Source organism: Mytilus edulis, chromosome 14, assembly GCF_963676685.1.
Source record: "Mytilus edulis chromosome 14, xbMytEdul2.2, whole genome shotgun sequence".
Classification (NCBI taxonomy): Eukaryota; Metazoa; Mollusca; class Bivalvia; order Mytilida; family Mytilidae; genus Mytilus; species Mytilus edulis.
In genome coordinates, this window is record NC_092357.1 from 61,284,431 (window position 1) to 61,301,098 (window position 16,668).

At 33.0% G+C, this 16,668-nt stretch overlaps 2 protein-coding genes across 2 annotated transcripts; both read left to right on the top strand.

The window, feature by feature from the left end:
* Positions 1–1,743, top strand: LOC139504367 (uncharacterized). The gene has a single exon (XM_071294442.1). It carries the CDS (start codon positions 1–3, stop codon positions 1,741–1,743), a length of 1,743 nt encoding a protein of 580 aa, XP_071150543.1.
* Positions 1,744–11,298: 9,555 nt separating this feature from the next.
* Positions 11,299–15,613, top strand: LOC139502688 (E3 ubiquitin-protein ligase TRIM71-like). The gene is made up of 2 exons (XM_071292225.1): positions 11,299–11,344; positions 13,793–15,613. Exon 2 carries the CDS (start codon positions 13,801–13,803, stop codon positions 15,484–15,486), a length of 1,686 nt encoding a protein of 561 aa, XP_071148326.1. The 5' UTR covers positions 11,299–11,344; positions 13,793–13,800; the 3' UTR covers positions 15,487–15,613.
* Positions 15,614–16,668: the final 1,055 nt, after the last annotated feature.

Below are 16,668 nucleotides of genomic sequence, written 5' to 3' on the forward strand. Positions count from 1 at the left end.
ATGGCTTCTAGTACAACTCTTTGTAGTCCATGTTCAGAGCGAAATATAACCAAACCATCAGCATTCTGGTGCACGGAGTGTGAGGAAGCCATTTGTGATGACTGCCGAGAACATCATAAAGTGTTAAAAGCCACACGAAGTCACGAACTCATAACAATTGACAGGTACAAATCTCTTCCATCTTTCATTACTGATATACTGCAGTCGTGTACTTATCACAATGAAAAGTATCAACACTACTGTGTTGCGCATGCGTTACCTATGTGTTTTAAATGCATACAAGAACACCAGAAATGCAACGTTATACCTCTTGACGAAGTCACCAAAAACGCGAAGACATCCGGGCACTTTCAAGATTTAGAAACAAGACTGATTTACTTATTACACAATATTGATTTAATCAAGAAGGACCGAAAAGCTAATTTGGACAGTATTGAAGAAGGTAAAACGGGACATTTAACAGAAATTAAACATATAAGAAACCAAATTAACAAACATTTAGACACACTTGAAAAAGAAATAAAACAAGATCTTGAGAAAAAAGAGTGTCAATGTAAAAAGAATATTCAGAAGGTTTTAGCATCAGTTAAAGTAAAAGAAGACTTGATCACAGAATATCAGACAAATCTCCAAAGCATCAAACAGCATGCTTCCGATCTTCAAACAGTTCTAGTAATGAGGGAAATTGAAATGAAGGTTTTTGAAAATGAACAATATTTACAATCGTTGGTTGAAACTAACAAATTGGACCTAGTAGACCTGACTTGTAAAGTTGAGCAAGGGGTGCTTAGTATTATAAATAAATTGAAATCTTTTGGATCAATTGAAATTAACAAGAAGTCGAGAAACATTCGTTTAATCAGAGCGAAAGACAGACAGGCACAGTTACAAGTAACACCAACGAAAAGTATATATGATGTAAAGTTAACTTTACATAAGACAATTACGACTGATGGAAAGGTTATGAGAGGTTGTTGCACGTCAGGAAATGGCGAATATTTCTTCATGGACCATTACGAAAAGGGACCGATCGTCATTGCGTCAGATGGTGTATTCAAATATGATATGTTGCTTCATCCTGATTTTGGTTTTGACATAACACGTATCGATGATAAAACTGTTGCTATCACGTCTGGAGATTCCTTTAAGAAACCGGGAATTGACATAATAGACACCGAGAGGCGACAGAAAATAAAGTTTATCGGCCTTCCTTCTCGTTCATATGGATTCACATGTGATCACGATTCGTTGTTTGTGTGTGTTGAAGGCCATGGTATATTTAAAATAAATATAATGGATAACATTTCCTCTCAAGTCATCAGTTGTAACTTGCCGTCGTTGTCCTACGTATCTGTATTCGCCAACAAGATATACTACACTATCGACAATGATCACAGTGTAGTTTGTTGTGACCGTAATGGATCACGAGTTTGGAGGTTTAAAGATACTTCAGTTTTGAAGAACCCGAGAGGAATCACTTTAGATAATAGCGGTAACGTTTTTGTTGTCAGTCAAACGAAGTCGAATGTGGTCATTATATCAAATGATGGAAAACTCCACAGACAAATTCTTACCAAAGACGATGGGCTATGGGAATCGTCTGCTATTTTCTTTGATAAACAGACAAGTAAACTACTTGTTGCGAACAATGAAGAAACTGCTTATCTTTACAGTGTTACTACGAAAAAACGGAAACTTTTGCTTAAGAGATCAGAAAAAAAGATTTCACAGTTTCGGAAATAAATATATAAATGAAGTCAAGTATGTTTGCTGATATGAAAAAAACGGTCAAAGTAAACTTATGGATGTAACCCGTTTTCCAATTAATTATTTTGAATTATCAATGACGTCTGTAGCTTTACATTTCACACCATATTTTAGTATGCAATTAACTAAAGAGTAATTCCAACAATTTGTGATCTTGTTCAGGTTTTGAAGGCTTCTCTGTAGGTGTAATACCACCAAATCATGGTACGTCACAGCCGGTTGTATACGAAAATAGGTCGAAAAAAAATATTCTCGTGAATTTGACAGTTGTAGGTAATTAATCCTACATTTTATTGCAGTAAAACTTTTCTATGTCATAAACATATGTCTTGGGTTTTTTCAAAGCACCAATATTGTTTTATTTGGGGTTTCTATAGAATATTTTGTAAACTTGAGGTTACATGGTTACTAAATTTTATACACAGGTTAGATAAGGGGAGAAATTTGATTGGTAAATTTCCAGTTTTTGTTTTTTTTCTTATATGCAAGGAAATTTTATGTAAATTTTTTTCTATAGTACTGGAAAAGATAAAACTTTACTCATGCCAAGTATTTCTTTATTTGAAACAAAGATAAATTCTGCACATTTTTTTGAAAAGTGCAAATTTAACAAAGACTAATTGGGGAAAATCAATGGTGGTATTACACCTGTAACGCATAAGAAATATCTAAACAGTGTCATTAAAACGGTTACGTTGTGCTAAACGTGTAGATAATTAACAACCCCGAATGTACATTTTCTTACAAAAATGAGAAAATAACATCATATTAACCAGTGGGTATAGTCCATATTTCAGAAAGAAAAAAACATTTATTGGTAGTATGGATGCCTATGAGACAACCATCCACCAACTTTCAAATGAAGTTGATGTAATTGAATGCATCGTAGGGCTTTAAAGAGTCAGACAACCCCATACCGTATGGTTGGCTTAAAAAGAACCCGACATAAAAAAATAAAAGAAAAAAAACTAGTCAATTCACGAAAACAAATATGACAGCCAAGAACCAGCGACAACCAGTGATTTTCAAGCTCTTGATTTGTGACAGGCAAATAAAAAAGGTGGCGGGTTTAAACATGTATTAAATTGCCATCACTTTCAGAAGAACATAAAAAAACTCAATAAAAATCAATTGAAAATGACTTGACTCATTAGAACGACACAAAGGAGAAAAGCTTGGATGTTGCAGGATATTATACATCCCTTAATCAAGTATTGCTTCATTTAAATTTTCGGATTGATAGTTTTTTCAATGGCGAATTTGCAATTGTACTCGGCTAACTCATGTTATTTCAATTTAAGAAAGTTTATTTGAAAACTTTCATGTCATCAATTATTCGATAGATATGGGTCTGGATGTGCTTTACAGAATAAAGAATAATGGGTAAAAAATGAGAATAGAAGGCAAAACATATAACGGACATATAACGGACAAAACACAAATAGCCACAAAAAATACAGATGGGAGAATAATGGCGTTCTGGAATATAACGAATAGACAATATGGCTAAAATTTAATAAAGAATAGAAAAGAGGTCTAAGAAATTAGTAACACACCTTATTCAACCCTCATTGACTGGATGACAAAATGTGTGTTATACCTTTAATTATCTGCTAAAAGCGGGTAAGTTACTCTTTTGACAACTGACATATTAATGGTAATGATTAATCCTTTCGACTTACAGCAATTGAGAGTGTGTCTTTACATTTCGGCGGGTTTTTTTTTATTAGGAATCCACCAGGCGTCTTTTTTTGTTATTGTGTGTAAACGGAAAAGTGGACCCTCCGGTGTATATTGATGTGTTGCGGTTTACTTTTTCACGCTTTGTATCCCTTGATGATAGAAGTCAACTAAACAAGTCGCTACAACCACCTTAAAGTAAGTGTCCTGTAGTGGCGAGTACAGTTTACTCTGGTTTACAAATCATTTGCTATATCTTATGTTCATGCTCAAGCTTTTGGTCATCCCGTATGAGCCTGCACATATAGGTTTTGTGTCTGTGTCATATATGTCTAACTTGACTATGTGTTGTTCTTTTTTGTTTGTTTGTGCGTAGTATTATTTCCGGGGGAGTTGGGTGATTGTGGTTTATGTTATCTTTTTAAACAAATATCTCCGGAAATTCTTGCTAACGAAGCTTTGTAACGAACTGACTTAAAAAGGATTGACAAATATTCATCATGTTCATAGAAATGCTCAGATCACTGACGATGAGAGATGCAAAGGTATGAGAAAAACTAGCACTTGCACTTGTGCTACCTACAGATAATTTGAGATAAGTTAAAAATGTATATTGATGATTGTCGTTTCGTCTTTGTCATTTTAATCCATGGTGTATTATATTTGGATACGATTCTGCATTGGCCCATTGATAACTTCTCCCTTTTTGTGGAGATCAAAGGAAAAAACACAATAAAAAATAAAACCGAGTACCAATCAATTAGCGTTATTTTTTTCAAATAAAATGATTCGGCAAAAAATGATCCTGGGTTGATAAGTATCTCATACAGTTTGAAGAATTTTTTATCAATTGAAATTAAAACTACGAACTACGAGTAGCATTCGTCTAATCAGAGCGAAAGACAAACATGCACAGTTGTAAGTAAAACTAGCCAAGACTATTAACGACTTGAAGTTGATTCTACAGAAGAAAATAACATCCCATTGTGAAAATGTTAGAAGTTCTTGCATGTTAGTAAATGGCGATTATTTTTTCACTGATCATTACTCATAGATATGCTTTCTGTTATTTCATCAGATACATCAAGACTCCTTGTTTTTTTTTGTGTTAAACGACATGGCATATATAATATGAACACTTTGGATTATACTACCTCTCACGTGATCAGTTGCAACACACCCAGGTAATCTTACGTATCGGGTATCGCTGACAAGACATACTACACTGACTGGAGAGACCAGAATGTAGTTTATTGTGACCGTGATGGATCACGTGTTTGGACTTTTCACGATACTTCCGTTTTGGAACATCCTAAAGGCATCACTGTAGATAATGACGTTCATGTGTTTGTTGTCGAAAAATAATCGTCGAATGTGGTGATTATATCAAACGATGGGAAACATCACAGGGAAATCCTGACAAAAGATGATGATCTATATAAACCGTCAGCTATTTTCTTTGATAAACAGACCAGGAAAATGCTCGTTGCGAACAAAAAAGAAACTGCATTCCTTTACAATGTTACTAAAGGTGATTGGAATTGAAATGATTATTTGGCTGCTGTTGTCTTTGATTCACAGAAAGTTTTGCTGTAAATATAAGAAGAAACATATTATTTCTTTACACATTTAAAATAATGTAGATACAAGAATTCAGCCATGTTTGCAGCTATTTGAATAAAACTCAACATAAAGCTAGGAATTACACTGGCTTTTAAACGAATTTAATGGAATAAAAATTAAATTAATTGGAATGAATATGTGTTTGTTAATTAGGGTTTTGTTAGAACAACACTGGAACTTCTTGACCCAATTCAGTAGTTTTATTTTTGTATTGTTTTTCAATGAAAAGTGAAATAACAACATCCAAAAAGGCATGTCCCTAATCAGATACAATCAAAAGCTCTAACACACCAAACGAATGGACAACTGTCGTATTACTGACTTGGCACAGACATTTTCTTATGTAGTAAATGGTGGATTTAATCTTGGACTATTATACTAGTAGTATAATAGTCCCAGACTTAACCTGGGGTTATAGCTAGCTAAAAATCTTACTTGTATGACAGTTGTATAAAATTTCATTATGTTGACAACGATCTGGGAACAAAACAAACAGACATTATAGGTATAAATGTCAAAAATAGAGGAACAGCAGTCAACGTAGTGTTATTATCTTGATTAGTATTTGGAAATATTTACCATGACACAATAACACAATGGCAGAATGTATAACATGTATAAGTAAAGAGTCACGTATATTGAATACCAATACGATTTTTTTGTTAAACGATGAAAAATGTTGATTTGCCAAATATATTCAGCATCGGAGCCAACAAAGTTTTCCGATCAAAACATTATGTGTGTCCAAACATACTATAATATATATATATTTTGAAAGTCGCCTTCAAAAATTTTAATCACGTCGATAAACTATCATTAGCAAATGTATGATATTTATTTACTTAGACTCAGACGTAAATATCAGGTGATTTGAATAGGTAGATACATAATTCTTACCTACACATCAATAGTAAACCTGTAGTCGAAAGTTATATCTATTTGTACCTTGAGAGCTAATGTCCATTCAGTTGATTAAAGAAATATACAGGTTTACTATTGATGTGTAGGTAAGAATTATATATGTATATAGTATTCATAGCAAAAATACAAACGTAATATAAAGATAAGTCATACAATTTATAAAAAAAGTGCTAAAATGTCAGGTCAATATTGATTATACAAGTATGGAAGTATACTTAATCATAGGTTTGAACGTTGTTTTCAATTTAGACTTCTTTATATTTTTTTTTTTTTTTTGAGCTTGTATTTTATTTTCCCTCTGGTTTATTTAATCCGTTCAGTATATTTCGACTCTATGAAATTAAAGAGTCCATCCTAAATTGAAATAAATTGTATGGCCTTCCAAATACCGTTTCGATCACTAACATCATTGAAGAGACATTAATTGTCGAAATCCGGATATGGTTTACAAATTGTATACCATCTTGCCGCAAGTTTATTGTTTTCTGTTTGAAATTAAATTAATATAAAGATCCATTTTGTCACATCTTGTGATCAACTTATTTGGCAATCATCCATGTCAGTCGGCAGTGTTAAAGGACATCAGTTGTTCGACCTGTTAGTCAAATACGTTTTGTTAAAATATACTTTTTCACTTTTTTGGTCTTTTCGAACAATTGTTGTTTGTGTTGAATTTAGACTTCTCTTCACCGAAATTTGTTTTACGTATAAAAAATTGCGGTTTTTATCCAACGCAACCATAGGTTTGAACGTTGTTTTCAATTTATACTTGCTTATATGTAAGTATATATATAAATGACCAATGTGGATCTCATTTTCGCATTTCTATGGAGAGCCTCCAACACTGGACAAAATATATTTTTGAATACAACAGAATATAAACTATATGAATAGGAATGGATATGCATGTGTTGTTTTCAAATGGTGCTCATGATTTTTTTGTCAGCACTAGAAAATCTTTGGCACAAAAGTCAGATATTTTATTTTTGTATTGTTTTGCAATGGAATTTCAACCTTGATATTTTACACCATATCGAAAAACACACATTTTTACTGCATAACTTGTATGTGATTAAATTCCAATTGAATAGATTGTTTACTTGTCCAGTCCCTGCATTGATAAAGTTCTATATCATGCAGGAATCTGATGTTCAGTAGTTATCGTTTGTCGATGTGGCTCATAAATGTTTCTCGTTTCTCGTTTTCATTACAGTTGTTTTTCCCGTTTGAATCGTTTAACACTAGTCATGTTTTGGGCCCTTTATATCTTGCTGTTCAGTGTGAGCCAAGGCTCCGTCTGAAGACCATACTTTGACCCATAATTTTTTACTTTTACAAATTGTAACTTGGATTGAGATTTGTCTGATTGGCACTTATACCACATATTCTTATATCTATATATTATCATGAGTATTTGAAAGAAGCTTAATATGAATTTTTGCATTTGAAAATTCCCTTAACGATTATTTAAGAACCTTCCAGAACACACCTGCTTTTGGTCCAATTTGATCCTTAAGTATAACGTAAAAACCAATGCAAATAAATTAATGAAAAACTCCAATATTATAGTAAACGAATGTTTGGCTCTGTGATACCCGCATGTGGCAAGGGAGAGGACCAGGCTAGATAAACTGATGGTATGTACATATATTGCGGGGTTTAACATGTTTGTGAGCATACAACCTGTCTCCTAGCCCTTGACAATAGTTTAATAGCACAATATAATACAAAAAGCATGTGTGTCAGCGCACAACCTGTATCCTAGCCCTTGACAATAGTTTAAGCACATCGGACTTGACATAAAAAATTCCAAAAGCCGAAAGAAAATAAAGTTCCTCCCCCTTTCTGGTCGTCCATATGGAATCACACGGGATCAAGATTCGTTGTTTGTCTGTGTTGAGAAACGTGGTATATATAAATTAAACACTGCGGATTATACTAAGTCTCACGTGATCAGTTGTAACTTATTGTCAGGTTCGTACGTGTCGGTACTCAACGACAAGATCTATATTATTCCACAGAGTGTGATACGCTAGTTATCCACTTGCAAAGTTAAATTTTCAAATTTAAAACACGAGACCGAGAGTGGATAAATATTGTATTGCACGATATTTGATAGTGAGATCTGTTTCTCTAATGATTTTTAGGCGATATGGAGACAATCTTAAACCTTCTTTTCGAACGACCTGGGAAAAAATATGTGTTCTTTCTGTGTGACGTCATCAGACGTGATCGTCTTTTTTTATGACGTCACAATAGGAATTTCAGAGGAAAGGAAAAAAGATCGACGTCATAAACTAGTTATGACCAATGACGTACTGGTTTTGCTTAACAGAATTAGGGAATATTTGACAAAGAATCTATATTAAATGTTTAAAAAAACCCAGAAAACAGACATAGTATAAATAATAGAGAAAAATAAACCAAATAGATAAAGAGAGACAAAATTGATTTAAAAAAAGGGTTAACGTTCACTCTTATTTACTAGTATATAAAATGTGATAACTTTTACCTGATTAATAGTTAAATGTTTATCATTTCTGTACTTTTTAATTTCCATCCGTTAAAATGATTGCGGTTTGTATCATGTATATGTGTCAAAGAGACAACAACCCGACAAAAATGTCTGTTTTCTTCTTATCAAATGTTTACCTACCCTTGAGTAACACGGTGAGGACAGTATGTGGAGCAGTAAATGATATTCCTTAGGAAATTGAGTTCATTTCCCCCTTTTTTCATTTTTTTTTTTGTGAAGTTCGGAAGTTTTACGAATGCCAACATGATCTATGTGATCGTTGTAATGAGTTGGTTTGTTGATATTGGCTTATGTATCACAGATGATCATGGAGTATTTCCCACTTGTTGTCGTAGCAAAAATCCCATCCTCTTTTCCTCGATCTTAATTGACCTAAATTAAATGCTATGCACTACTGGATCTATACTTGCATTAAGTAGCACAGCGTGTTACACTAGTGTATCGCCAGAGTTTTTCCGCGGTTTTTGGTATACTGTTAATTTATAGCTTGAATGTTTTTTGTTGTGTTTTGTGGACTGTAGTTATGCTGTTAAAGTATTGTGCTATGAAAAAAAGATAAAACATCTGTGCAACAGAAATCAAATAACATTCCACATAGTAAGCTATCGAGGGAACCGAACAAAAAAGCAAAGCATTTAAAGAGAAGCTAACGGCCTGACTTATGTAAAAAAAAAAAAAAAAACATAATGATACACGGCAACAAAAGACGACCACTGAATGAGTGGCTCCTCTCTTTCAAGGGACAAGCACTTACGGAGTGTGGCGGAGTTACATATGGCTTTACTTATTAGAGCAATAACAAAGCAGAAACAAAAACATAAAAACGCATAAGATACTCAGTTGGGAATTGAGAGTCCGTGCAATTATTGGATTTATTATTCTCGTCCTTTTTACCAGCCTTGTACTAATAATCTCTTGATATAAAAGAAAAATTTGCAGGAGCGGATCTAGCCATTTTTAAAAGAGGGATTCCAATCCCGATAAAAGAATGGACTACTGTGCTCCGGAATTTGATTAATTTCTGCATAATTCCTCAATTTTGTGAACAGAACATATTATCCCTATAATTTTTAAACGAATTATAAGTATTTTTGGCATTTTATCATTTATGTTTAACAAAACTGCCAAATTTAAATTTCACGGTTGGAAGTTTGTAGGCTGAACCTTGCAATACCACAAAACTACAGTCCAATATTCGATCAATGTAAAAACCTCTATGAAATCTTCCATTATAACAGACACAAGTACTAAAATGCTTTCAGGAATGAAGCTCTTTTCAAATGATAAATTGACTGACCTTTTGTAACCAGTTGACTTGTTTTTGGTTTTTCTCACATACATTTGTACTTGACAATTTACGACAAGAAAACCAAACCCTAACCCAAAAATACAACTGAATGTAAGCTTACCAAAAACGTTGATTCAATGATATATTTGAATTGTGTATTAAAACCATTAAAATTGTGAAAACAATAAATTATGAGTTAGCAATCTTTTGTATCTCACCCTTCACATTTTTAGTCGCAGTAATAAACTATTATTTACAAATGTACGATATGTATTTGTTTTGATATTGTATCATATGATAAATGATTTGAGGTAATAAACCAGGTCGAAATTTTATCTCATTGTACTTTGACAGCTCGGGACCATTCAGTTCATTATAGGAATATGTAGGAATACAAGGTTAGTCGTCAGGTAGGCAATATATATAAGATGTTTGGTCAATCTTTACTTTACTTAAAATGATGAAATAGTTAATAAACTCATCGTAGATACAAGGATTGAAATGTTATATTTGTACCAGACGCGCGTTTTATCTACAAAGTCACATCAGTGTTTTTTTTTTATCTTGAATATTGGAAAACGTAATTTAAAGATTGCCAAATTTCAAAGATTACAATCAAATTGAGTAGATGTCTAGGTCTTTCATCGAGACTATTGTCAAGTTTAATTTTCACCGATAAAGTTTGATCTTGTAATAATATCTTCATGAAAATGGCCCGAAAGAATTGTGTGCAATTTAAATCTTTAGTGAAAATCAGAGACTATAAATTAATACGCACACAAGCACACACGAGAGCAAGACATGTTTCTTTCTTTTGATATAATCACACACCTCTCAATATGTAAATGTTTTGACAAATCTTGATTGTTTCGCAAGAACATTGTATGTATTTGACTGTCTTATTGAAATGAAAACTCCTATAAAGCCATCTGGTTATCAAAGTAGATCCTGGGTTGCTTGGTATCTCGAACAGTTTGAAAATGTTTGGATCAAGTGAAATTAAAACGCAGTCGAGTAACATTCGTTTGTCTAGAACGAAAGATAAACAAGCCCAGTTACAAGTAACACGAGTGAAGACCATTAACGATTTGAAATTCACCCTAAAGAAGCACATTACAACATTTAGTGAAAATATTAGAGGTTAATGTATATCAGATAAAGGTGAATATTTTTTTTTATAACTTAAGAAAATAGCTTCACGTTATAGCTTTAGATGTACTTTAAAATATGAAATGATGCTTACTCATAATTGTTGGTTTGACATTTTATCTATCAATGACAAAACTGTAGCTATCACATGAACTCAACAATTTCAATAGCAAAATATGATTAAATTGAATGTGTAATTCATTGTCATTTTTTAAGAATGCGTTAAGAGAAAAATGTAGCTGCCATATGTTCTCCGGGTGAAATATAAAGATTTGAAAATGTTTGTTATGAAAGGTACTTAGTATAATCATGTGACATACACTAAGGTAGTATTCAATTACGTTTTACTTCCTTGTTCTAAAGGTTGATATTTGATTCAGGTAAGATTAAGCTTTTAAATTAGTATTGTATATACATTTTTCACAAAACGTAATCGAAAGTTTAATAAAAGTTGTCAACATGTTCTAAAGTTAAATGCTTCTATTGATTTAAACTTTTTTCAAAATCTTTGTCTTGATTAGCATGTAGGGACAAGTTATGTATGGTCATGTATTGTAATGAAAAATAACACAAAATATTACCTAATAGATGATTTAATAATTGTTGAAGAGCAATTGAATTTATTTGAGCAGATATATATGATAGCATTAGATTTTTGTTTTATAGCACATCAGATTTATTTAAAATTATCGATCATGTCGATATACCATGTAACATGGGCAAGGTCAAAAATGCTATTTATTTGCTATACTAAACAAAGAAAAAGTTGCACTATTTTTAACGATTAATTTCTTTTTCAAAGGCGAATTGGACTTCTGATTTTATAGCATTTACTCGGTATTTATTTTCTCTTAAATAAAAAAAAAAGTGTCGATAAACTGCAATCATTATAAAGAATAAAGTCGATATTTCTAATTATAAAGGCAAAGTTTAAATGCTATTGATAAGCGATACTCAACCAAGCACCATTTTTATTAATGTATGATTGTAATTAATGTAAAGGTGAATGTACAATTGAATCGTACTTAAACGTGTATTTTTAAATTTTAAGCATTTAGATCTTTGCCATTATAAAATTAGTAATTTATGTCATCAAAAATAAAACGGTAATATTTAAGAATAAAAAGAAAACTAAACAATATAAAAAAAAAACAGAAACAAACAGGTAAAAAATTAAGAAGAGAGAATAATAAATAAAGTTTTGTTTCCATTCCAATGATAACTCATATCAATATGATTATCTGGCATCTAGGCAAATTCACAAATTAATGTCATTTTCTTAATAAATTCCCCACTGTTGTGATTGATCAGCGTTCTTCGATTGACTGTGATTGAGAGCTTGTCTTTATTTATGGTGTGGTTTTTTTTCTGTTCTCGTTAGTGAGTTGCGATGTGTGTTGTTTACAGTGTTCCGTCGGGAGGCAATTTATTTTTCTCGATTTTTTTCTTTAGTGGCAGTCTTCAAACAAACAAGAAGTCAGCTTCCTGTTGAGACGAGTAGAGCTTTCTCCGTTTTCCAAAACATTTGCTTTCTCTTATCTTTATTTTCCAGCGTTCATCCTGTTTGAACCTTGATAAAGAAGTTTTGATGCCTCTATGTCTATATGGACTTTACATAACCTGTTTTCGTGTGTGTATTCTTCATTTTTCGGAGAGGTCGTGTGTTTGTAGTTAAAGTGGTCCAACATTTTGGAGGAGTCGGGTGTTATGGTTAGTGTTGTCGGAAAAGTCGGGTTTTGTTGTAAGTGTTCTCTGAGGAGTAACATGTTTGAAGTTAGTGTTGTCGGGGGAGTCAGGTGTTTGTTTTAAATCATGTCTGAAGAGTTGGATGTTGTTGTGTAGTGTTGTCAGAGGTGTTGGTGTGGGTTGTAATTGTTGTCGGAAGAGTCAGTTATGGATTGTTACTGTCGATGTTGGAGTCGTGGTGGTTATTGTTGACGGAGGAGAGTACCCAGCTACTTTTGCATAGGTACTATTTCTGTACCAAAAGTCTGTAGTACTGGAAATTTACTTTTAATATTCAGTACTATTTTGTTGATTTAAAATTAGTTTAAAATCAAGGTATCTGGATTTTACAGTACTTGATTTGTACTTGAAATTTAAGTACTGCAGATTTTTGGTTGCCCGGTGACATTTTTAGCATTTTGAAAGTTTGTCTTTTTCAAATATCATCATGTTAGGATGTTCAAACATGGAATACTGCTATCATTGTTGGTATTATTTTTGTACCAATATTTTAAGTACAAATCAAGAACTGGAAAATACAAGTATCTACATTTTTCAATAATTCTAAAGTAAAAAAATAGTACTAAGTATTAAAGTTAGTTTTCCAGTACTACATATTCTAAGTACAGAAATAATACCTATGCAAAAGTAGCTGTGTAGGATGTTAGTTGCTAGTGTAATCTGAAATGTCGGGTGTTGGCTGCTAGTGTTGTCAAAGGAAGTATTTATTGGTCGTGTTGTTCTCGATGTCACATAATTCTGGTATTGATTTTAAGTGTTGTCAAAGGAGTCTAATGTTGATTGTAGTGTTATCGGAAAGGTCGAGTTTTGTGGTTTGTTTTGTCGCAGAATTCGGGTGCAGGTGGTTAGTATTGTCGGAGGGATTTGGTGTTATTTGTAAGTGATGTCAGGGGATTCGGTTTTTGGTGGTTAGTGTCTTTGCATGAATCGGATGTTGGTGGTTACTGTTGTTTAATGAGTCGGGTGTTGGTGGTTAGCGTTGTCGCAGCACTTATGTGTATTTAGTAAATGTTATCGGTGGCGTCGGTGTTATTGGTAAAAAATAAAAAAAATATAAAAATATATTCTAATACGTATTTCAGGTATCACCATGGCTGCTAGTACAACTCTTTGTTGTCCATGTTCAGAGCGACATATAACCAAACCATCTGAATACTGGTGCTCGGAGTGTGAAGAAGCCATTTGTAATGACTGCCAAGAACATCATAGAGTGTTCAAAGCCACACGAATTCACGAACTCATACCAATTGACAAGTACAAATCTCTTCCGTCCTTCATTACTGATATACAGCAGTCATGTACTAACCACAATGAAAAGTATCAACATTACTGTGTTGCACATGCGTTACCAATTTGTTTCAAATGCATAAAAGAACACCAGAGATGTAACGTCATTCCTCTTGACGAAGTCACCAGTAACGCTAAGACATCCGGCCAATTACAAGATTTAGAAACAAGACTGGTGGACTTAATACAGAACATTGATAGAATCAAGAAGGACCGACAAGCTAATTTGGAAAGTATTGGAAAAAGGAAGGAGCTGCATCTTGCAGAAATTCAACAAAGAAGAAATCAAATAAACAAACATTTAGACAAACTTGAAAACGAAATAAAACAAGATCTTGAGAAAAAAGAGGGTCAATGCAAGAAGAGTATACAGAGTATTTTATCATCAGTTGAAGAAAAGAAAAACTTTATAACAGAATATCAGACAAACCTCCAATCAATCAAACAACATGCTTCCGATCTTCAAACATTTCTTGTGATGAGAGATATTGAAGTGAAGGTTTTTGAAAATGAACAATATTTACAATCGTTGGTTGAAACTAAAACATTGGACCCAGTAGACCTGACTTGTAATGTAGACCCAGGGGTGTTTAGTATCTTAAACAGTTTGAAAACTTTTGGAGCAATTGAAATTGCCAAGAAGTCGAGTAGCATTCGTTTAATCAGAGAGAAAGATAAACAAGCACAGTTACAAGTAACGCCAACGAAGACCATAGATGACTTAAAGTTGATTCTACAAAAGACAATTACAACAGGCGGGGAGAATATTAGAGGTTGTTGCATGTCAGTTATTGGCGAATTTTTCTTCACCGACTATAACTTACGGAAAAGACTAAATGTTATTGCGTCGGATGGAAAATTCAAATTTGATATGTTGCTAGATCCTAGTTATGGGTATGACATAACAATTATCAATGAGAAAACAATCGCTATCACATCTGGATATTCTCGTGAGCACATCGGTATTGACATAATAGACATCGAGAGCCGAAAGAAAATTAAATTCATCAGCCTTCCTGATCGTCCATGGGGAATCACACGTGATCAAGACTCGCTGTTTGTTTGTGTTGAAAGACGTGGTATATATAGAGTAAACACCTTGGATTATACTACCTCTCACTTGATTAGTTGTAACCTATCAGTATTGACTTACATATCTGTATTCGCCGAGAAGATATACTACACTGACTGGTCAAATCACACTGTAGATTGTTGTGATCGTAATGGATCAAGTGTTTGGAGGTTTAAAAAAGAATCCGTTTTGAGAAATCCGAGAGGCATTACTGTAGATAAAGAAGGAAACGTGTTTCTTGTCGGACAGCACTCGTCGAATGTGGTCATTATATCAAACGATGGAAAACACCACAGACAAATTTTGACCAAAGAACAAGGTCTATCGGAACCGTCTGCTATTTTCTTTGATAAACAGACGGGGAAACTTCTTCTTGCAAACACCAGAAAAAATGCTTTCCTTTACAGTGTTACTTAAAATGATTGGAATTGAAATCATTCATTCGTATGCTGTTTTCTTTGATTCACAGAATTTTTTGCTATAAATATACGAAGAGGCATATTATTTCTTTAAGCATTTTAATAAATGTATAAACAATAATTTAGCCATATTTGCACATATATAACCGGAAGAAAAGTGACTTTAGGAACTTTTACAATAATTTTCAAAGTGCTTTATATGAATTCTCGTGTTGAATTGAATATTTATATGAACTCTCGCTTTAAATTGAATATTTCTTGTTTTAAATAATTATTTATTCTTAAATATAATGTTTCTTATTTCAAATATCCAAAGAGATTATAGATTTACTATTTTACAACTTAATCCGATGGCTGTCAAAAGTGCTAAACTTACACTCAACTTCAAAAGAAGCAATTATCGCTATTTTGCTATGTTAAGCCGGAGGACAATAATCCGTTTATGATTACATAAGATAAGACAATGATAGATATATTTCATGAGAACCTTTTATAATGTTTTAATACCCTTATCTTGGACTTAATTTATATGTTTTGTAAACTGTTGCTGGGGTAGTCTTCCCCTAGCTCTCAAGCTGTAAACTTGTGAATAAATTTGTATGTATTTTATACGGTCTTGCGTTCAAAGCAGCCATAGTGTCAATTATAGACCTACAGACTTTAATGTAACCCGTGCCGAAGTTCACGGACTGATGCCGGAAATCACGGGGTTATACATATTTGAACATCCCTACAAAATGTCCTGGGTCCGCCACTGATTCTTGACCAAAAAGTCAGTTATTTTATTTTTGTATTGTTTTGCAATAAAAAGTACAATAACAAAAATACTGAACTCCGACGAAAATTCAAAAAGGAAAGTCCCTTATCAATTGGCAACAGCTATCGCTTAAACACATCAAATGAATGGATAACAACTATCCTATTTCTGACTTGGTACAATCATTTCGGTGGTAGTGAACCGTAAAAGAATACAGGGGTGATATTGGAACCTACTGATGCTTTAAATAATGTTATGAGTGTTGACACAGGCGTACAATAAATTTTCAAATAATTGGTAAGTAAATTAGCTGATAATTCCTTGGATTTATTACATGTATTATCTGAATGAACGAATGAATGAACTGAATTGTCTATCGTGTCGAATGCAGTGTATGGCAATTTGATAACACGATATCTCAGT